The 22,395-nt window shown below is 38.1% G+C and overlaps 4 protein-coding genes across 5 annotated transcripts in view; 1 reads left to right on the top strand and 3 right to left on the bottom strand.

Moving 5' to 3' along the window:
- Positions 1-300: 300 nt before the first annotated feature.
- hint2 (histidine triad nucleotide binding protein 2) lies at positions 301-2,978 on the bottom strand. The gene is made up of 5 exons (XM_055039415.1): positions 2,786-2,978; positions 2,491-2,628; positions 1,807-1,911; positions 858-930; positions 301-767 (listed from the first exon to the last, which is right to left on the bottom strand). Exons 1-5 carry the CDS (start codon positions 2,870-2,872, stop codon positions 676-678), a joined length of 495 nt encoding a protein of 164 aa, XP_054895390.1. The 5' UTR covers positions 2,873-2,978; the 3' UTR covers positions 301-675.
- A 1,223-nt stretch (positions 2,979-4,201) lies between these two features.
- mrps30 (mitochondrial ribosomal protein S30) lies at positions 4,202-7,231 on the top strand. The gene is made up of 5 exons (XM_055039543.1): positions 4,202-4,784; positions 5,604-5,749; positions 5,849-5,954; positions 6,344-6,520; positions 6,640-7,231. The coding sequence occupies exons 1-5, from the start codon at positions 4,214-4,216 to the stop codon at positions 6,903-6,905; spliced, it is 1,266 nt and encodes a 421-aa protein (XP_054895518.1). The 5' UTR covers positions 4,202-4,213; the 3' UTR covers positions 6,906-7,231.
- Positions 7,232-7,489: 258 nt separating this feature from the next.
- On the bottom strand, positions 7,490-14,003 carry emb (embigin). The gene is made up of 9 exons (XM_055039720.1): positions 13,473-14,003; positions 12,241-12,318; positions 11,973-12,156; positions 11,150-11,232; positions 10,903-11,039; positions 9,908-10,060; positions 9,531-9,648; positions 8,647-8,671; positions 7,490-8,562 (listed from the first exon to the last, which is right to left on the bottom strand). The coding sequence occupies exons 1-9, from the start codon at positions 13,531-13,533 to the stop codon at positions 8,502-8,504; spliced, it is 900 nt and encodes a 299-aa protein (XP_054895695.1). The 5' UTR covers positions 13,534-14,003; the 3' UTR covers positions 7,490-8,501.
- A 251-nt stretch (positions 14,004-14,254) lies between these two features.
- The window catches only part of malt1 (MALT paracaspase 1), a 28,450-nt gene continuing 20,309 nt past the window's right edge, over positions 14,255-22,395 (bottom strand). For both annotated transcript variants that reach the window (XM_055039718.1, XM_055039719.1), the window contains 6 exons: positions 19,695-19,766; positions 19,463-19,590; positions 18,506-18,655; positions 17,835-17,992; positions 17,616-17,741; positions 14,255-16,572 (listed from right to left, as the gene is read on the bottom strand). In XM_055039718.1, coding sequence (XP_054895693.1) covers positions 16,087-16,572; positions 17,616-17,741; positions 17,835-17,992; positions 18,506-18,655; positions 19,463-19,590; positions 19,695-19,766 — 1,120 coding nt within the window. In that variant the 3' untranslated portion in view covers positions 14,255-16,086. The remainder of the gene's footprint in view (positions 16,573-17,615; positions 17,742-17,834; positions 17,993-18,505; positions 18,656-19,462; positions 19,591-19,694; positions 19,767-22,395) is intronic.

Raw genomic sequence — 22,395 nt, 5'->3', positions numbered from 1 at the left:
AAGTACCAGGATTTACACAGTTTATATTTTTGTCTATTTGTACTCTGTACTTAAATCACTTTTTAGCCTGTATTTTATTTACTCTTTAATCATTTTTGGATTACTTTTTCCTCACATTTGTGTAAAATATATTTAATATATTTATCTCTGCTGCGAACTGGCAATCTGCACAAATTCTCACTGGTTTGGCAATTCACTGAGATTGTCTGTCCTCTTCCACTGAATTATAGCTATTTTAACCAACTTGCTGATAGATCAACATATTTACATTTCAAATGTTCATTTCTTGTCACAAGAATGTTTACTTAAGCTCTTTATTCAATCTGGACACATTTAAATAAAATAAGAGCTGGATTTACCAACAGATGGCTTTCCTTTTCAATATGCTCATTGCTTAAATACACTGTTGTAAGACAAACAGTATAATTCCCTCTAAATCCTCTATATAAAATGGCAACAATTGACTTTCATCAAGTTGTTTTTTTTCTCCAACAACTTGATTTTCAAGAAGCTCTTAGCTAAAAGGAGAGATATCCAGCATGTTGTGCAATCTAAGCACAACATGAAAGGACTTCATAAAGCCTGACAAACCACTGGTTTCATTAATCAGTTAGAGAAAAATCCAGTTTCTTGAAAGGATGACTCCAGATGTTTCGGCCGTTCAGTGTGAGTCTTTTATCCCGGCGGCCATTTCATCTGTCTTCCTCCCAGGACATGGATGTGAAGGTGGTAGACCGACTGAGATCCGTGCTTTCCATCATTGATCACTGCAAATTCAATGCAGGTGATTAAACAGTAATTACTCATTAATTTCATTTTCAAGAAGAGTTTTTAAACATCTGGATGAAAGTACCTACCCACTCTGTAGCCTTCACTAAGAGATTCCTGCTTTGCCACATTTTTAGCAACAACCAACAAATGTCCCAAGAGCTGAATGTTGGAGAGAAAATGAGCAAGACTTAATATTTTTAGAAAAGAAAAAAGTAAGTAATTAACTCCATCTGCTCAGGTTTAGGTTTAAACTTCTACAATTTAAGATAAAACTGCAACCTGAACCAATTTCAAACACAAACTTGTCAATGCGGATATACTGACACCTACCGGTCAAAATTATTTTTACACAAAACTCAAACTGCATTAAGTTTCATCCGGTTTAAATTGAAACGATATTTGAAGTACCAAAATTTAAACCTTTTCGTCAGACTGATATAATTTTTAGTAATGCGTAAATTTCAGCTACTCAGTACTTGAGTTCCTTTTCATTAAATACTTTTTACTCTTGATTGATTACTGGGTTACTTTTGACTTACTTGCGTAAAAATGTTGAAGCACCACTACTTTAACATTTTTTCTACTCTAGCCGCCTCCATCTATGTTTATAGATGCATAAGGTCTCACTATTTATATTAATAAATTAGTAGATTATTAGATCTGTATTTTTTCTGTTTCTTGCATTAGCTTACTCACATTTCTTTTGCCTTTTTTTGTTAGTTTACATTTTCTGACTGTTTTGTTCTGACTGACTCAGATATTCCATAGTTATTTTCTAACTTTTCTGAAAAGTTTTTTTGTTTGCTTTTTTAATACTTTAAAATTTTTCATTTAGAATGTAGGGGAAAATTTACTCAAAAAAGAAATAACTAGTTGTGCCACTGTTGGAGGCAACAACTGACTAATTTAAAGATGTTCATATCTTACAAAAACATGCATTTGCTAACTCAATTTTTTGTTATTTTGAGACCAAGTCACAGAATTGCAGGAGTTGGTGTCACAATGGGTGCAGGATTTCTGCGAAGAGCGTCATACCCCAGCATCAGCATCTTCAGCTGCACTTATTCGAGGAATGGGGATCCGTGGAATAACCAGGAAGTGAATGGGGGCCTGTGGACTGATATCCCTGAATGCCAAACACTGAAAACAGGACAAAAAAATGAAATGTTTTCATTCCCTGTGGACAAGGTGAATGTTTCCAACAGTGGTCCTGCATGTTTTAGGTTTGTCTCTGCTAATTGATGAACAGGCTTTTTGCTGAACTGAAATCATCTGATTCATAAAACAACATTTTAGAGATAAAAAGGAGTCAATTTCTGCCAGAAAACTCAGAAATTTTGAGATTAATCCAACATATTTTCAAGAAAAAAAAAAAAAAATTCTGAGCTCCAAAAGTCAAAAATTTGCAACAAGCAACTCAGGATTTATTTATATATATATTTTTAAATATTGCACATTTTGAGTTTCTAAGTAAAAAAATACTTTTGAAACTTATCCGTTTTCTCTAGAACCTTTCTGATACCCAGAATTTTTAATTTCTTTTCTACTTTTGGAATGTCCCTGTTTTTTCCAGAAAACTTCGGAGGTTAATCAATTGTTTTTTTTGGCAGAAATGTACTCATTTTTCACATCTCCAGTGGCCCTAAAACCAAGATTTGTAAACATTTAACTAGTAGGTCATGTGAGTTAGTAAAACTTAACATCTTCCTGGCTGCTCACCTTGTCATCTTCATAGATAATATCTGCAGGGAGGCTTTTATCAATAACTTTGGAGAAGATGGTTGCACCTGCAGGGCTGTATCTTTTGCTGGCCTCCTCTGCCAGCTTCACCTCATCACTCTTCGAGCAGAGTGACCTCTGAAATGCACAGAGAAAAACAAACAAAATATTTTGTTTATAAAAGAAAATAAAACGATCATCCAGGCAGGGCAGATTTGGTGGTGGGACACTGAACATTGCTACCCTGGTGTTTGTTTATGATCATAAGCAAACGGGTTGGTTTTACAGCAGCTACCTCGACTCGATAAACTCGCCGGAGAGGGTTGAACAGACACGCCCTGGTCCCGACCAACTGCGCCCGAAAAATATCTCGAAAATACATGTCTAACTATTATAGTTTACAGTTGACAATGCTTCAGTTTTTATCTACGTTTGACACCAAAAAGCTTCACAAACTCAGGAACTCCAAACCAAACACGCCAAGCTAATGCTGCCTTTATGGACATCTCGTAAAAATCTAACTTCTCTGAGTGCGAGAAGCCAGGTTTAATTTAAAACATATATTTTCGCATAGACTTCGCAAGTAAACTTTTAATTTTTAAAAAAAAATAAACTCTGTCCCCATTTTTCAAATTATTACTTACGATAGTAATAGTATACAGCGTTCAAATACCAGTCCTCAAGGGCCTGCAGTTTTTAGATGTGCCACAGGTACAAAACTCTGGAAATAATTAATTACCTCCTCCTTGTGTAGATAAGCTCTCCAGATCCGTAATGACCCACTTATTCTATTCAGGAATGGTGCAGCAAAGGCACATCTAAAAGTTTCAGGCCTGAAGTTTGACACTTAGCAAAAAAAAAAAAAAAGAAAAAAAAAAAAGAAAATCCGTCAGTTTGTAAATGGCTCTAAAGGCAACATCAATGACGTATTTAAGGGGTCGCTTCAAGAGCAGCAGCGTTTAAAGTGCTGATTAACATACTTTGCTCATAACAAAAAAAAATAAAAAATCACCTCTTAGACGGTTTACTCTTTCCAGAACTTTAATAAATTAACCATAATAAAAAATCATGCTTTTTGACAAAATAAATAAATAAAATGTAAATAAATTCATTTAATTATGTGCTCACACCACAAAAAAGTTTCAAAGAACAAACAGAACAAAACAAAAAAACAAACAAATCCCCAAAATGAACCAAAAACCTAGTGGGCGTATTGTATATATATACATCATAAAAATTCTGGACAAAACATTGACGAACAAATTGTTTCAACTTAAAAGCATTTTTGACTTAAAAAAAAAAAGTGACTCATTCTTGCAGTTCATAAAGTAATTTATTTTTTTAAAGAAGCAACAGTTGTGTAGTTAATGTTTGGATAATAACAGAATAATATTTACACCGTAGTTAATATTATGATTGTAACATGAGCATTAATAAAAACACCAAGTTTAACCTCTTGGATGGTCATATCTGTCAAAAGTGAACCCAGATAAACTGGTGAAGATCCAGCCAAATTACAATTTATCCCGATCCTCAGTTACTTTCTCACAGAATAGACATTTGAAACCTCTGTCTCAGAAAGTTACTAGCTAAATACATTTTTATCATTTTAAATCATAAACTGAAGTTGATACCTCTCCGTAACAGCGGGTGGCGCTATTGCACTGGTTTGTTGTTATTTAACTCTGAATAAAACCCACGAGGAAGAACTCAAAGAAGAAACATGGCGGCCCGCATGAAGCTGCCCTTGCTGCTCCCCAGAAGTTTTCCTCCACTTAGTTCCCTGAAACATGTCCACTCCGAAGCAGCCACGAAGGAGCCTCAGTATCCGCCCATAGTCGCCTCTCTGACGGCTAAAAGCAAATCCGCCCGGCTGCGGCAGAACGAGGAGCGCATTAAAATGATCTCCTCCTCTCCTGTGGAGGAGAAGCTGTCGCTAATCACTCGCATCCAGCGAATGAAATTTGTCGTCTACCCTCAGACATTCTCACGAAACCCGGACCGGTGGTACCAGCACTTCACCAAAACCGCGTACATCCCGGGCCTTCCGGAGAAGTTCGACCCGGGTTCGGATCAACCGGCTGCCTCTGAGATCGACGATGCTGCGTTCAATGAAATCCGAGATGTGGTCACCCGGGTGATTTTACACGAGCACTGGCACAAGACGATGAAGCGCAGACCTTTTCTGTACAGACACCAGGAGCAGGTGGTCGGTCCCTTCCTGAGGACCCTGGTTTCTGGCCTGACCTACAACCTGGCCAGATACAACCCGCTGCTGCGGCTCTCCAGTCTGGGTACGGATGATGAAGTTCACCAAAAAACAACATCAGAGGTTTATTTATGGATTGCTGCATCACTGTTTAGACTGTATTGAATGGTCATTTGTGAAGGACTGAGCAGCGAGCAAAGGTGTGCTGATGCATATTTTGGTATCGAGCCGATACTATGTATTTTTGTACAGTTTATGCTTAATTACTGCTCAGGCTGAGATGGTGTTTCAAAAAAATAGCCTTATTTGAGTTTTTATACTCCAGTTGCAATTAGAAACTTTCTTGTTCTAACAATTTAAAGTGACAAACTTTCTTGTTTTGATATTCTAGTAAAAATTGGTTCATGTGAGCGATTATAACTTCTCAATTAAAAAAGGCGTAAAGAGGCTTTCTCTGACCTTCCACCTTCTGTTTCTTGTAGACGCCACATGAACATCTCTCCAGTTGTTGCTGTTCCATTTTAATGACCTTTCTTGTTTAAATACGAACATGAGAACGTTTCTCACTTTAACGTGTTTTCTAGCTCCTCTTACTGCTCCTGGATTACAATAATAAAAATATTTGAAATACATTATTCTTAAAAATAAAGGTTCAGCACTTTTCTAACTGGATTGATTTAGGATCAAATTGGATTCTGTTTCCTTGAGATTACATTTATCATGAGTTGTAGTCAAAAAGTCATTGTAGTTTTGTCCTGTAAAATGAATCGTGAATCTCAAAACTTAAGTCTCTAAAGTCAGTTTGATACCTACACCTGTCTGTTCCTACGCAGCAGACTACATAAACCAGTGCTCCCCTTTTATGCTGGTTTTGGTTTCTGATGTTTGTTTTCTTCTTCTTCAGATCTCAGTCCACAGGTGAACTTTTATTGGAGGAGGGGAAAGAGAATAATCCCGAGAGGCCACCGCAGAGGCCGACAGGAGCCAATCAGGTTTCAGATCGATGACCATCCCCACATCCAGATCAGAACACCTCAGCAGCTACCGCAGGTAAAATAACGTCTCTTTACACTAGGAATAGGAAAATACAGACATAATTTCATGCATTCTGTTAACTTTGTCTTATTTTCCTGTCATGTTTTTCATCAGTTTACTCCACTGGAAGCGTCTTACACAGCTGAGGTCCCAGAAATCCACCAAACCCCCAACAAGATGCCTCTGTTCAGAAGGCAATATGACAACATCATCTTCACAGGTAAAACTCCTAAAACTCAAAAAAAAAGTCAAACTTCATATCTCACGCCTAGAGGTGCAATAAAGGGGAATAAACTCAAGAACACAATAAAAAAGCAGTTTCTATCCAAGAGCCAGAAGAAATAAGCTTCTTACAACTTAAACTTCACACAAGATTGAATCAAAAATCAAAATATTCCAAGTATCAGTACTTTGTGGAAGAAGTAAGTATCCTAAATAAATCAGTAGTTTATAAAAAGTAAACTTCAAGGATACTGTCTGTTTTATATACTATATATATATATAAATATAAAAACCTGGAAAAAACTTTTTCTTTAGCTTTTTATATCATTATGAACTTAGAGTTAACACAATGTTTTTTTATAATTCTTCTTTCCTCCGTTTTTCCAGGAGCGAAGCTGCCAGACCCAGCCTGCTACGGTCACACTCAGTTTCATCTGGTACCGGACCGGTACCACAGAGACCGGCTGGCTCAGCAGCAGCAATCGGACCAGGTGGAGCCCTTCCTCCGAGCCAATGCCGCCGCCAGCCTGTTTGCCTGGACCGGAGCTCAGGCCATGTACCAAGGTCAGAAACCAGGATTTAGTTATATATTCACACCACAAACAACGAGGATGACCTGGAATCATGGCGTTGGAGGAGAAAAGAGTGACGGGTTGCTCCTTCTTTCTGCCAAACCTCTGCAGGTTTCTGGGACTACCAGGACGTCTCCAGACCCTTCGTGTCGCAGGCCGTCATCACAGACGGACATTTCTTCTCCTTCTTCTGCTACCAGCTCAACACTCTGGCTCTGTCCGTGGAGACGGACGCCAACAACCCCAGGAAGAACTTGCTGTGGGGCACAGAGAGCCTGCGACTCTACGAGGGCGTGCAGGACGGCGCGGTGGTGGGGCTGGACGACGGCGTCCTCAGGCTTCTGGTTCAGTTCCTCATGAACCAGCCTCACAGCTGAACGGGACACAAACATGCAGGAAGCTGATCGTTTGTCACTAAAGCTGAAACATTTGGTTTATGGTTATTTAATCAACCAAACTATAAACAGACTGAATGCAGATTCAGGCTTAAGATGGAAATTCTGAACAATCAGAAGCTTCTGTCAATGATACGGTTGTTTCTTTTATTCCTGTTACTTTGGCATGTGAAGCTGATAACTATGACTGCGTGTCACGGATATTGAAGATGGGGGGGGGGGGGGTCACCAAATTTCAGCTTGTAGAGAAAATGTAACTTACTGCAAAACAGTCAATAAAGCATCTGCTGCCCTCTGATTGCAGCACATTTTTGTTTGTTTGGTTTTGACTGGGAGGAGATAAATCTTTTCACAAATTATCTGTCTCATATTAAACTGTTACAACATAGTGACAGTTTTAACAAATATGTAAAAAAATAATATTTTTAAATAAAAGTTGCAGCTTTAGTGAACTGCTAGTATTAATTCAGTCATATTTGAATTACAACATTTAACTTCCCTCTTCTAAACCTTTTGAATTGAATTAAACCAGCAAACCATTGATTCAAAGAAAAATGACTCAGATAAACTTTAATTTGTGGAGCTTTAATATCATTACTTGCATAAACAGTGAAGGCTGAATATGTTGACGTGACAATGATGCACAAGTATTTTAATATGACGTCACTTCCAAAGCTCACAAAAACAAACCTAAATTCAGAAATAAATAAAATCATTGCTGGCCAGGAGAACACCAGCTCCGTTTCCATCGAGCAAATTGGAATTACAAAATGGCGACGTGCTAATTCAAGACGAAAAAACATTTTCTTTACAGGTTTTTCTATCACTTGAGTCTGGATCAACAACAGCCGGATGTTATCACTGGTGGAAAAGAGGAAGAAGACGACAGGAAGTAGCATTAGGATGGCTGTTTTTGTTTTTATTTTTCAGACAATGTGCAGTTGACTCCACCTCACATTATCACCCAGTTCATAAAAAGTGGTGAGTCATTTGAAATTGTTGAATCCATATCAAAATCTATAATTTCCGAAAAAAAAAAAACGCTACATATGTAATCACTCCAAGGCCTGGACGTTTCCTCTAATAGATGATTATTTTAGTGACTTATCGCGTGAACAAGCCTATTCACGAGTGATTTTAATTTAAATTAAAAACATTTTATTCGACATTGCAGAACATCTGTTTTCCATGGAAACGCAGCGAGTCAGTTGCTTTTTGAGAGGGTTAAGGCACTGCTCACAAACCACAACTCATTACATCACAGCTGAAATGCAGGGCGGCTTCCGTTTGTGGCAGATGCTGCACCGGAAACGTGTGAAGACAACCTCAGTTTGAAACACAGCCGGAGGGAGAGGAATGCAAAACGCTGACAACAGGAAACATGTTGGTCAGTGAACGTGAGACCAGAAAGCTCTGAGTGTATTACTTGATTAGATGATGGTCATTGCACTTAGCTGGTGTTCAGGACGAAGACATTTACAAAAAAATAGCTGTTTATATTTTGCTATATAAGCTTTTAACATTCAGAAATAAAATAAGAGTGTCATAGATGCTTGAATTTGCTGCTGCAGACGTCTTTTAGGTTTTGCGCTGCCTCACTGAGGAGCTTTCCTCAGCTTCGTCGTCTTCACCCTGTGGCCTGAGACAAAAATATTTATCATTATTTTAAAAAAGCATAATACACAAAACAAAAAAACGTGATGACTATTTTTGAAGTACTCACTTTGGGTCAGCATTCGGACCATTAGCTGTGAAAAAGGCAGGAAATTATTCACAACAGTAGATTTGTTTTATTGGTAGTTAAACATATCCATAAGTTAAATAAATATTTTAGCTAAAGGGCAATTTTCTAGTCTTATATACTGTATTTGTATATAAGAGTAAAGGCATGAACATCCTGTCTTTAATCTGAGCACTGCAAAAACACAAAATATTCCAGCGTATTTTAAATTGAGTTTCTAGTGCAATACCTTAGTACTTAAAATTAGACAAAATTAACTTATTAACAACTTTTCAGCAAGATACAGTAGCTTTTTTTAAGACGGTTATTGCTTAATATGGATGAACAATTACCAGTTTTATTGGCAGATTATTTCACTTTTGACAAGACATTTTTCCATGTTATAGTGAAATGATTTGTTAATGAAACTAGTCTTTCTTCTTGAATAATAAGGAATTAATTATGTAAAACAAGCTCCTGTTTCTTGCAGAAAAATTGATCCTAAGTTAGTTTTATCTTATTTCAAGTGTAGTAAGATATTTGAACTAGAAACCAAAATACTCTATAAGATTTTGTTTTTGCAGTGCAGGAAAACAACTCACATTTTTGCAAACCATTTCTGTGTTAATTTGGCCACAATTATTTTTATTCTTTTTTAAAGAGCCAATTAAAGATTTATCTCAAATCTCCTGGTTCGATAAATGAGTCCATGTTGGAATGTATGCTAACAATAGTCAAAGGGCATTTTGAAATACAATCATTCCCACAGCATCACAGATCCTTCTCCATACTTACCAGTAAACATAAGTTGCTCTTCCAAACTAAGCAAATCACACAGTTTCATAGTTAAAGTGAAAAAAGGGAGAAAAAAAAAACATGCATTATACCTTCTGCTTCCTTTTTCTTGGAGTGACTCCTCTCATAGATGAGAATCGCAGTAACCAAGATGACAACTTCAACCAGGATGCTTAAGAAAGGCTTCAATGGCTCCCAGATGGTAATAACCTGCAGGAGAAAATCACAAGATTCACGTCCTTAAGCTAAACAAAAAACACCTGGAAAACATAATTGAAAGATGCTTTAGAGAAGACATTAAACTGTGAAACCCAATGCTTAATCTGGACAGATGGAGCTAATTTCCACCATTTACTGACCTTGAATATCAAATAACTTCTTTTTTAGCAATATCTAGAATATGCAAAATATGAATAGTTCTCCTTTAAAACCTCTTTCTACCAGTGAGCTCAGTGTTTGTTTGGCTGACCTTCAGGTGCATTTTGTTGGTGCTGGTGCTGATGTTGTACACGGCGGCGCAGTGATACACGCCGGAGTCGGCTTCGCTCACGTCCTTGACCTTCAGCTTCGTGTTGCGCCCGTCGACGGTGATGTCGTAGCGTTGAGCTTCGAACAGCTGCTCCTGCAGGACAACAGAATCCTACAATTGTTGATTTGAAAAGATGCACTAACTAGCAAAACCTCCCCGAAACATCAGAAATATTAAACGAGACGTTTTCATGTGTGGTGTATGCTTAGTGCCGACACATTGCATAAACTGGAGGCATGCGGGCCAAATGTTGCCCACCACGGGTATTTATGTGGCCCTCTGGGCTCTAGAGCTGGGGGTCCTAACAATGTGGGCCAAAATTATAGATTCAGAAATAGTGGATTTTGTTGGTTGTGCAGAAAGCTCTACTAATGCTTTTCAAATATGTACGGTTGCATAATAGAAAATAAAGACGCTGGGTATGAATTGTATAGATTTTTACGTCTTTGTATTGCAGTTGAGGACCACACAAGGTCAGGCCATGGGCCATAAGTAGCCCCTGGACCACACTTTGATTCAGAAATAGTGCTCTTTTAATTGTATGGTGCCAAATGACATTAATTATGTTAAATTTTATTTATTGATTACGAATCGAGGGATGGTATCAATCGTTTTTTTTAATCCCCCAAATCTGGTGAATAAAGTTTATTTTGTGCTGATTTAACTATAATATTGTTCATGAAATGCTATCATATTTTAGCAGTTTGTTAATTGGTATTTTTATCAATAAATTCTGCCACAATCGGCCATTTGAGGAAAAAGTCTTGATGCTGGTATAAATATTACATGTTTAAAATAAAATGCAGTTTTTTTCTCCATAAATACTTTTACAAGAATCATAAAGGTGAGTTTTACAGTCAAGCTGTTAACTTTATCCAACTACAGGTAAAACTCAAATGTAAAGGAAATCATGTTATGTCAAAGATCTCACTCGCCTTATTGGTGCCATTGTTCTTAAACCAGTACCAGGTTCTTGGTGCTGGTTTGCTGTCCTCCATCTTGCATGTCAGAATCACAAAGTCGCCCACATAGGAGACGATGGGCTTCTCTCTTTTCTCACCGATCTGCGGCACTGAAAGACGGAGCCGACAAGTTACTGAGCATCTGCAGCAGGTTTCTGAAAAAAATGTACAAAAAAATGACAAAACAAGACAGTAAAGGTGATGCAGATGAGGTCGGTACCTGCCAAAATAAAATCTAGTTCTGCTTCATTTTCAAACACACAGGTGTAATTTCCAAGGTGTTCCTCACTCGCAATGTTGAACCTGAAAAACAGAGAAAAGATGTTAACATTTTGTTTCTCATTACAGTTTTTTTGTCTAAAATGTGACCCGTCTGCATTACAGTTTTTTTGTCTAAAATGTGACCCGTCTGCAGTTTGCTAACCCAGAGGCAGGTTTTGGATTCAAAGGCATTCTTTCTGAACCGTAAAGGTGAGATAACAGCACAGAAACAACAGAAAGCTACACTGGATAAAATTAAAACACTGAAAAAACAAATATTTAAAATATTCAGACTGTGTTGAATTATTCAGAACAAGTCAGATGACTTTTATAACATTTCAGATTATAAACCAAACCTTCAGTTGCTCCATCTAAACATATTCAAAACAGTTCAGTTTGCAAGTTAAAAAGCCACCTTGCTATTCCACCTCATCTGCTTTTGCTGCTTCACATTAAATCTCTACAAACATTTATTATGTTCTGACAATAAAAGGTTGTTTGAATAACATACTATCATGTTACTGTAATTGATGGGTATAATTTAGAATTGATATACGTTATTATTATTATTTTTAGGTTAAAATAATAAAAACAGTGTTACTTTTGTAGATCTAAGCAGAAAGGGGGCCAGTTTTTATATCGCTATGCTGGTAAATTTTGGTTGTTACTGTATAGAATGACATAAAACATCAAAAATTTAAAATGTTTTGCAAAGATCCATTTTCCTAAAACCCATAAATGTGTTTTTTTTTTCCAGTTTGGGTTAATTTCCAGTCACTTACACTCGTCTGAGTGTGTACTGCTGGTTCTCTGGGTCCACTGGGACTCGGCTGTCCTGAATCTCCACTCCGCCTTTTCTCCAGTAACCAGTGATGTTGGGCTGATTGTTCTGGTTCCCAGTCCAGATGCACTCCATCGACAGATTGACAGGATTCAGCAGCTCAACATTCTCAATTTTATTGTCGCCTGAGTAAAAGCAAACATGACATTTGTGAATAAAATAAAAGAATTTCCTCATTAAATATTTTAGATAAATGTGAATGTTGTGACCTGTGAGGTGGACGCTCTTGGTGTTCATTGGAAGAGAGCTGACCGGACCCAGTGGCGTCGGTGTGGGACCCACAGTTTCTGTCAGCAGAATATATCATTATTTGCTAGTTAATCTACCCTTCAGATTATTTTAACAGTGTTTAATCCACTGTAGTATTTCTAGATCTAAAAGCCTAGAAAAACTCCATCTGTGTCTTTTTTACAAATGGATTTTCAATTCTGACTTCATTTTTGTTTGTTACAGAAACAATTGGTAACAGCCAGGTTGTGTTTATTATTTTCTGATAGAACTGAAAAAGTGTTTCCTTTAACTTTCCCATCACTAGAGATCCAGTTTTGGAAATGCCACCCTAAAGATCCAAACACGATGCTGCTGGAAGCAGAGGTTCAGATTACAAGTAAAACACAGTTTTCAACACCACTGCAGAGAGCTTCAGATGGGTTTTGGTCATCGGATCTCTTCCCAGCAGACCAACGGTTTGAGCAAAACTGAGAGTGAGGCCTCAGAACAGAAGGACACGGATACATATTTTAACTGATTAGTGGCAAAACTGGAAGCTTTACTTTAGGGTAAAAAAATATAAATATTACAACTCTCTGCTTGATTTACTAAAAAGACAGAATACACTGTTCTAGGATTTGAAAATGAAGATTAACATGAAAATGTTCTATTTTCTAATTAAAGGATTAAGGTTAAAATTATAAGATTAAAGTCAGAATTTAAACCTTCAATTCTCCAATTAAAAGATTAAAGTCAAATTTCTGAGATTAAAGTAAGAATTAAATCATAAAATGTTCTAATTAAAGGATTAAAGTCAGAATCTAATCCTTTAATTCCCTAATTAAAGGATTCAAATCAGAATTCTCTCTTTCTTTTCAGTGGTCCTAATCCTCTTCTGTAGTAAATTTTAAATCATTTTATTCTTAGTTTCTTCTTGGTGTTTTAAAGGGATGTCGCCTGTTTATCTTTAAGTAAAGAAAAACAACTTATTTTGGTTAAATTAATAATTTTAGCATCCCACTGAAGTATTTCTCCACTGTTAGAAGACAAGAACAATTTCTCTGGACATTTTTAAAAAATCACATTAATCCAAAACTTCAAACTTAACGACATGTGGTGCAATCATATGACAATCTTGCTACATTTTCCTGTCAAGGTTACAGGAACATTCAGCAGCAACCTGAGGGAAGAACATCAGTTTGATCAGAAATCGAACCAGCAGGTGATCTACCTGAGCTGGTGAGTCTGCAGGTGGCCAGCGTCAGGAGGATGATGATGGGAAGCTGCTTCATGGCTGATGTTCCTCTGTCCTCTGTGGGAGAAGGTCTGTGTCTCCGCCGCTGCACCGCCCCTCCTCCACCGGCTCCACTGTGACGCAGCAGTGAGATCACTGCATCCTGTGTGTGGCAGAAGACGACGACTCCATCCGTTGTTGAGTCCGACAGCCTTCAGGTCCTCATGCTGCACTGCAGGGTGTTTTTGTCCTGCAGGGAAACTCGTGGAAAGGCAATTCTGTCTCAAATGCATCACTGGAAAAGTCGATACAGGCGCTACACTCTGCTAGAGAGTTTCTTTCTGTTATCAGAGAGGATCTGGCAGGAACGAGTAACATGAGCAGGAGGCCTCCCTTTGTGAGCAGCACAAGGACAGGGAACTGTTCTGTTATGAAAGACAACTAAATAAATGATGCACTGTGGCTTTTTACAGGAAATTAGCATTTTTAACAGTAAAAAATTTAGTTTTTCCTGTTTAGTCCACTAACAAAACAAATACTGAGTAATATTCAATGTTTTTTATTATTTCTTTTTTCTATGGAATTATTATTTTTTATTGTTTCTCAGTGCTTTTTTACCCTTATTGTAAACAAAAATCTGACAAAGTATTTTTGGTTTAATTTCTAGTGCAAATAATAAAACAAACTTTTCATTAAAGTGCAGAAGCTCATTTTAGGTAAATAATTCCTTAATATTGATGATTTAGTTCTGATTACACTGGCTGATTATTTCACTTCTGACATGGAAATAATGTCTTGCTATCAGTGAAATAATCGGCAACGATTTTTCATAAATATTCATGAATTATTCACTTAAATAAAGCTCATAGTTCTAAAAAGTTACTTGTAAGTTAGTTTTGTCTTATTTCAACTTTACAAAAATATTTGAACGAGAAACTAAACCAAAAATACTTGGTAACATTTTGTGTTACTTTATGGAAATGGTTTTATTTCTCTGGTCTGCAACACAGTTGGAAACTTACTCAGTCATGACAGGAAATATTAAACACTCCAAGGTTAAAACCTTTCAAAATCCAGATCTTTGTAGTTTTCATAGGGAAAATTCAAACAGGTTTAAATGAAAAACGAGTGCAGGATTTGACCCGACTCCTGCTGTAATCCACACTTTGTGAATCTTGGATTGGTTTTGTTTCACAATCCTCTCAAAAGTGCAGGCTCCCTCCACTAAACTTTCCATCACTGTGATCATTTGGAGTTTATTATCCATGTGGAGGACGAGAGAGTCGGCTGGATAACTGTGAAAATGATTTGGTCTTGTAAGCTAAAGTATGCAAAAAATAAAATAAAAAAAATCTTAATTAACATTTTTTTATTGGTCTTATGTAATTATTCAAGGTTTCAGGTAAATTAATTTTGTTTCACTTTCTGAATTCAAAACTTACTGAAAATTTTGGGGGGTAATTCATTGAGAAAAACTAGAATATATTTTGTTCTTCCTATACACAGTGACAATCAAATCCACAGCAACAATCAACATTTACAAAAATACATTTATCTAAAAATATATATTTAAAATAAAACCTTTACGCACAAAGTTTTATGTAATCTTCTTCTTTTGTGTTACTTCACAAAGTTTTTGCGTTCCCACGTAATAATGTATTTAGTAGCCAGTTCATGCAGCATCATGGAAGGTTTTGTAAGGCTTTTCCAGGTATTATCTCATTTTTGAGTTACCTATTTTTCTTTTGGATAAATGCACCACAAATTTGTGTTCAAAAAGCCACAAGCATGAAAGATATTACATAAACAACCATAGGCAACCAATTAATAGATTAATTTTCAACCAATTTTCAGGTCCAACAAGTTACAAATGCAGAAACACGTTTTTAGTTAAAGTTTAATGTACAGGTCAAAACTGATATTTGTTATCACTGCGACTGTTTAGAAAATTACGGCAGTGTTAGGGCCATTGTGCACACATGAAAAAGTAGTGATGCATTTCCGACAATAAATTTTCTAGAAAAATCTTGGAAATTTCAAACTTTCAATAGTTGAAACTTTGCTGTAAAAAAGGTTAATTGAAGAGATTAATTTCAATTTTATAGAAAAAGCATTTGGAGGAATTCCTAAAAGTAAAACATTTCCAACTTGTGAAACTCAAAACTTTCCTAGTTTCATCTAGGAAACATTTGAGTTTTTTCTACCAACTTTAAAATTATGAAACACAGAAATTTGCAAGTTTTTTTCAAGAACATTTCTAAAATTAATGTCAAAATTTTAGATTTTTTTCTAGCAAATTTTCAACTCAAAAAAATTTTAGATTTTTTTCAAAAACATTTCTCAGACTAGACTCAAAATATTTTTGGCAAAAATGTACTTTTTATTCTTCGTACAATGGGCCTACAATATAATTTATCGCGAGGGAACGCAATACTTTTGTGAGGTAACAAAAAAAAGTCCCCCATGCTCCCTGTAGGGGGCACTGTAAAATCTAAATACTCCTAATGCTCAGAAATTCAAGGGTATAGAAGGTAATCGAACAGCAGCAGAACAGAAATCCGTCCTTTGAGCGAGCTGGAGGCTCTGCGTCACTGCGGCTGGAGGCTCTGCGTCACTGCGGCTGGAGGTGCAGGCTGCTGATGAACACGGCCTGCAGCTCGTTGATGTCCTCCGTCGCCTCGATGGGGATGCTCAGCTTCCCCGGGGAGCTCAGGAGTCCGTCGGACTCGTAGGTCCGGTCAAAGTCGCACTGACTGAGCTGGTCGTAGCAGGAGAAGCCGCAGCCGCCCGCTGCGCCCTGAGCGTGTTCGCTGATGTGCAGGTAGCGGTGCTGCGGGGATAGGCGGTTGTAGTCCTGGTGCGACCCGTGGTGCAGGTGGTGCTGGTGCTCCGGGCCCGGGCTGTGGCAGGGACTCTGGGATGGGCTGTGGGGCATCATGCAGGTCTGCAGGCAGCTGTTCCGCCGCACGGCCCGGTGCAGGTCCAGCCGGGCGATCAGCGGCTTCCCGATGTTCACACTTTTGGTCCAGAATATGGGATGGTCATCGTCCATGGCTGCAAACGTTCCTTGAAGGCAAACGGTGAAAACCAGCTCCTCCTGTTGAGGGAGGGGTTAACAGAGAGACAAAATGTTTAGAAAACAACATCAAAAGTTTGAATAAAAAGCTTAAATAGACGTTCAGGACTGGAATGGCTGTTTTTGCAGTATTTAGTTTTTGTTTGGGCAGCTGCTGCCATGTCAAGACATAGAAAACTTCATATTTAGAACATCTGAGGAATTTCTACAGCTGAAAAGGCTGAATTTTGCCAAAATTGTCGCTTGTGATTAGAAAAAATATTTGCATTCTGAAACATTTCTTTTGTTTTTTCAGACAAAATTAAACAAGATAAAAAGGTAATTTACACCAAGGTGAGGTTTTACTTGGTTAAAGGAAATAAAAAAATGTGAAAAAGTAATATCTCATTAAGCTAAAAAGTTTAAATAAAACCCATCATGTTTATTCTGATAAGCATTTTAAATAGCTATGGAAGCACTTTTTATACACTCCTCTTTATAAAGTTTGTAATCAGTTAGTGAAATTGAAGGGTTTTTGAAAATGAACAGCGAGTCCCAACTTTGACTAGGCCACTGCAAAACCATCACTTTCATAAATAGATTTCGTGGAGTGCTTCATCTTCTGGATAAACTAGATATGTTTGACCTAAGAAGTCACAAATGTTTCCATTAATCCCAGGAAGCCAACCAGGTCCTGAAGCCCCGGATCATCATACCATCACTACCGTGTTTGACATCATGATGTTCACATGTGCAGCAGATGCAACAGGTCACACAGCTTCTAAAAAGAGCCGACTTTTGTCTGGTTCACAAAAGATTTTCCTAAAGGCATGTGGGATCAGCAGGATGTTTTTGAAAAATATTTGAAGGTCATTTGTTTTCAGCACCTTGAATCTCCTTCATGGATGCCATTTATTGTAAAAATAAACCTTCTATCTTCTTGTAGTTGCACTTAAAGTGGCTGCAGATATTTTCTCATTTTTATTATCAAGGAGAATCTATAAAGATGTTGCTAATCAATGATGTTGTTAAACAACCTGAGGGTGATTTTGGGGGAACATTTAAGGTGCTCGATGTGTTTTTACCCTGAGTTTCTGCAGAGAGCTGAGTCTGGTGTAGAGGCAGTGCTGCGGCAGGCTGCTGGACAGCAGGTAGATCCCCGTCTCTTCTGGAGTCTCTCTGTTCATTTCCTTTGGATCAACATCAAGGTCCTGCAGTATAAACATCAGGATTTCACCTTCCAACTCACAATATTACAAAACATCTGTGAAGTAATCAAGAAGAGCACATCGCAGCATGCAGACCAGAGAGAAGTCGGTGACGTGAGCCTGGCAGAAGGACATGTCCTCGGGCTTCTTCACGATGCGGGTGTAAATGACGAGAACGTTGGAAAACTCTGCAGCAAAGCCCAGCTTGATCTGAGCGCCGCAGTCAAAGTTCAGACTCATGCTTTCAGGAAGCTCTGAAACAACAAACAAACATTTAAAGTTCATTTTGAATACTGTTATTATTTAGGGCTGAAGCGATTAATCGTGATTAATCGATTAGTAAAATAATCATCAACTAATTTGGTAATTGTTTAATCATTAACTGGGATATACAGACTAAAAAAATAAGGTCATTTACTGAATTTATTAAGCTAAAACGTACAAGAAATATTTTTATTTTGCATTTAAGATAAAAAAAATACCTTTTAGCTTCACCTGGTTCAAATTCTGTTTAAAAAATCTTATAGTTAGCATCTATTACCATCTAATTATTAATTAGTTAATCCAAAATTAATCAACAAACCAGCCTCACCAACCTTTATTCCCCGATCAGCTATGACTGAATAAACCAGGCGAATCCCAGTATATTTACATTAATTTTTTTAACAAGACTAATTATGTCAATGCATAATTTAGAGCCACCAGGTCTAACTTAAGGCTTCCCAAACGATAGAGAAGAAATTATTAGACACTTTTAAAACACTTACCGTGAGCTTTTGCCCACTGTGTGCTGTGAGCGTGAACCAGGTCGGCACTGTCGCCGGGCAGAATAGGGTCGGTCAGCGCCCTCCTCTCTGATAGGCTGCTACGGATTTCCAGAGCCTGCTTTCCCTTTGTGGCGTCAAACTGACCCATGTCTGGCCAGAAAAACATCCCAGGAACAAAAATGGGCTCAAATGACAATAGTAAAGTTTTCGTGAGCATTTAAAGGACCTAATAAGCAAATTTCACATTTTGCACATTTTTATATCTCTGTTTGGGTCTCAACTGCTTCTAAAAGCAGCCAAAATGTTTTAAAGAAATCATCCAGCTGTTTTCTGGAAATAAGTTAATGTTTTTTAGTGTTTGGAAAATGAGCCGTTTCAAAACTGATGATTTTTAAGTCACATTTGGCATTGCGTTGTTACCTAGCAACACCAGCAAAGCCCAACCTGTTACCTAGCACCCAAGCAGAGCTCCAGCATGTTTGGTCAGCTGGTTTTACTGCTGTTTTAAAGTCTTGTTGGTTGTAGAGGAGGCTCTACTAATGCTTGACAAAGACGTACAGTTGCATAATTGTGCATCTGTTTGCAGCTGTTTTCTTGTGAGTGTAAATGTTGAGTTGAGTGGCGTGGCCAGCTGTAGCTTCTTAGTATTTAAAGAGACAAGATGCCCTAAAACAGCTCATTCTAGGAATGATTTTGTGAAAAAAACATCAACATGTTTTGAACAGGCTTATTTAAACCTGTTCATGAAGCATTATGTCACATTTAAAGCTTAAATGATGCCATAGTAATGCTTCATAAGATATTCACCAACAGTTCACCCTCCTGTCACTTTAAAGCCAACCACCTAAGAAAACAAATCCTGCTCTTGTATCTATGATGTTATAAAAATCTAATTTAGTGATACACTCCCCAACATTTGACATTTGTGTTTTGCAAAGCTTCTTTTCCTTTTCTCACCTTCTGCCACTCTGTCAAGCACCACCGTGATCTTCTCGTCATCCAGCAGCCGCTTCTTTAAAAACTTAACGAACACGCCGTTGGTGAAACCCGTGGAGCTTAACTCAAAGGCCTCAGCGTCCTGGCACCTGCATTACCACTCAAAGAATAAATTATTTAATTTCTGAGAGAACAAAAAAAAAAAAAAACAACTTATAATTAACTGAAATCACAACATCTGCTGCAGACTTACGTCGCATATCCAAAGACAATGTTGGCCGTGACTCTCAGGACGATGTTCGGAGTGCTTTCATCATGAATATTCCTAAAAAAATAGATTACAATCCAAACTGTATGGAACAAATTAACATTATCAGATGTGTAGAGTGAAAATATAATACTTTTTAAAACAGCGAATACATAAAGCTAAATCTAGTCTACCAAAAAGGGACCTATTTTGAAAAAAAGACCCATAAAATCACATTTTATATGTTTTTGTACTTCCATTTGGGTTTCTACTGCTTCTAAAAACAGACTAAGCACTTAACAAAAGACACCCAGACGTTTTCTGGCAATAAGTTTATGTTTTTGGTAAGCCGTTTCAAAAATCCAGAAGCCTCTTTGTGGATTCTTGTTGGTTGTGCAGAAAGCTCTACTAATGCTTTTCAAATATGTACGGTTGCATAATTGTACATCTGCTTGCTGCCATTTTCATGTGCAAATGTAAACTATGAGTTGGGGGCCGTGGCCAGCAGGAGCTTATTTGTATTTTAAGTGACAACATTCATTCTGAAAGGAGTTTAAAACAGGACGAGTTGACATTGTCTCAGAATGATTTTGTGGCAAAATTTGTTACGAACATGTTCCTTATAGCCCATAGATCTATCCTAACCTGTTAAAGCAGTGCTTCTCAATTATTTTCCGTTACGCCCCCCCTAGCAAGAAGAAAACTATTCGCGCCCCCCACTCCCCACTGTGACTATCCATCTCTGCATAACATTTTTTCCTTATTAACATTTTTTTCGCTGAAAAAACTCTAGCGGCTTATCGGCGTGATTGGGATGTAACGTATTTAAGTGACGCGCTAATTTATTTGGCTTCATGCCGTCCGCTGCGAGCATTTTTAGACACAGCAAACACACCGGTCTTTCCTCTTCTCCAACTGTAGTCACAGTGAAGCCAAGCGCTAAATACGCTTCGTCGTATTTCCTCTTCTTAGCTTTCGGTTGACTTTCTGTTGTCTCATTAGGCCCGAGCAGCTAAGCGCTGCGAAGGCCTATTGTTTTCCTATTGTTTATTAGGCCCGAGCAGCTAAGCGCTGCGAAGGCCTATTGTTTTCCTATTGTTTATTATTATTAGGCCCGAGCAGCTAAGCGCTGCGAAGGCCTATTGTTTTCCTATTGTTTCTTATTATTATTATTATTCTCCCTCCAAATGAATTGGCTTTTTGGGGGCTTTATCATATTCAAAAAGTCACCAAACTTGGCGGAGGGCTTAAGCCTGTTTCAAATTTACGTATTTTAAAGTCGTCGCAAAAATCCCACAAGAAATGGCTCAATAGCGCCACCTAGAAATTTTCAAAGGACCCTTTGCTATTCACTTACTTTATCCTAGAGACATGAAATTTGGTACACTTGTAGAGCTCCCCAAGATACTCAAAATTTACAATTAATGTCATAGTGCAAGTATCACAGAAAGTCGGCCATTTTGGATTGAATGTCCAATTTTGAGCCCATTTTTGCCGTTTACAGCCTTCATATTTGATCGAACTCCTCCTAGGGATTTCCATTGACCGGCTTCAAACTCGGTCAGTCTGTTCATAAGGCATGTCCCATCTAAAGTTATCAAAACTGTGAGTTTTTGAGTATGCTGAAGGGGGGTTAGCAGGGGTCAAAGTTCACCTACTCGCCGTAAAAAAATAAACTGCTATATCTCCTACACAGAAACTCACAGAGGCACCAAAGTTACTGTGATTGATCATCATCGGCTGCCCTACAATACCCTATGGTCGAATGATGACATCACTTAGGCCACGCCCCCTGAGAACAGGAAGTGTAATGTTTTACTGTGAACAGTCGCTATCTGACCCCTTTGACCTCATCAACATGAAACTGTGCCAAGACACAGAAAACATGTTGGTGTATTGAGGATTCCAACCCCGACCAGCTTCGATGGAGCAGATGGGCGTGGCGGCGTGGCGAAGTGACCTGTAACGCCATCGCCATACGTTTGGCTCTCAATTCCACATTTTTGGGCCCAGCTGCTCCAATTTCACAAAGATGGATCCTCATCCACTCCCCGACAGGAATCCATCACAATATTTGGTGGGCGTGGCCTAATTTCTCTATAGCGCCCCCTAGAAAACTTTAAATGATCAGCCCCAAGCCATGCTTTAACCTACAATTACAAAACTTTGTACACGTGTGTACCTTGTCAGGACTTACAAAAAAGTCTCTTGGAGCCATGGTCTAAACCCCACAGGAAGTCGGCCATTTTGGATTGAAGTTAGGATTTTGACCCATTTTTGCAGTTTGCAGCCTTCGTATTTGATCGAACTCCTCTCAGGGATTTCGATTGATCGGCTTCAAACTCAGTCAGTCTGTTTATAAAGCATGTCCCATCTAAAGTTATCAAAACGGTGAGTTTTTCAGTACGCTGAAGGGGGGTTGGCAGGGGTCAAAGTTCACCTACTCCCCATAAAAAATAAACTGCTATATCTCCTACACAGAAACTCACAAAGGCACCAAAGTTTCAGTGATTGATCATCATCGGGTGTCCTACAATACCTTATGGTCGAATGATGACATCACTTAGGCCACGCCCCCTGAGAACAGGAAGTGTCATGTTTTACTGTGAACGGTCGCTATCTGAACCTTTTGACCTCATCAACATGAAACTGTGACCAGACACAGAAGACATGTTGGTGTGTTGAGGATTCCAACCCCGACCAGCTT

This window comes from Poeciliopsis prolifica, unplaced genomic scaffold (assembly GCF_027474105.1).
Source record: "Poeciliopsis prolifica strain line A6 unplaced genomic scaffold, Auburn_PproV2 SCAFFOLD014, whole genome shotgun sequence".
Classification (NCBI taxonomy): domain Eukaryota; kingdom Metazoa; phylum Chordata; class Actinopteri; order Cyprinodontiformes; family Poeciliidae; genus Poeciliopsis; species Poeciliopsis prolifica.
Note: the sequence above shows the minus strand (reverse complement) of the source record. Positions and strands in the feature narration are given on the sequence as shown.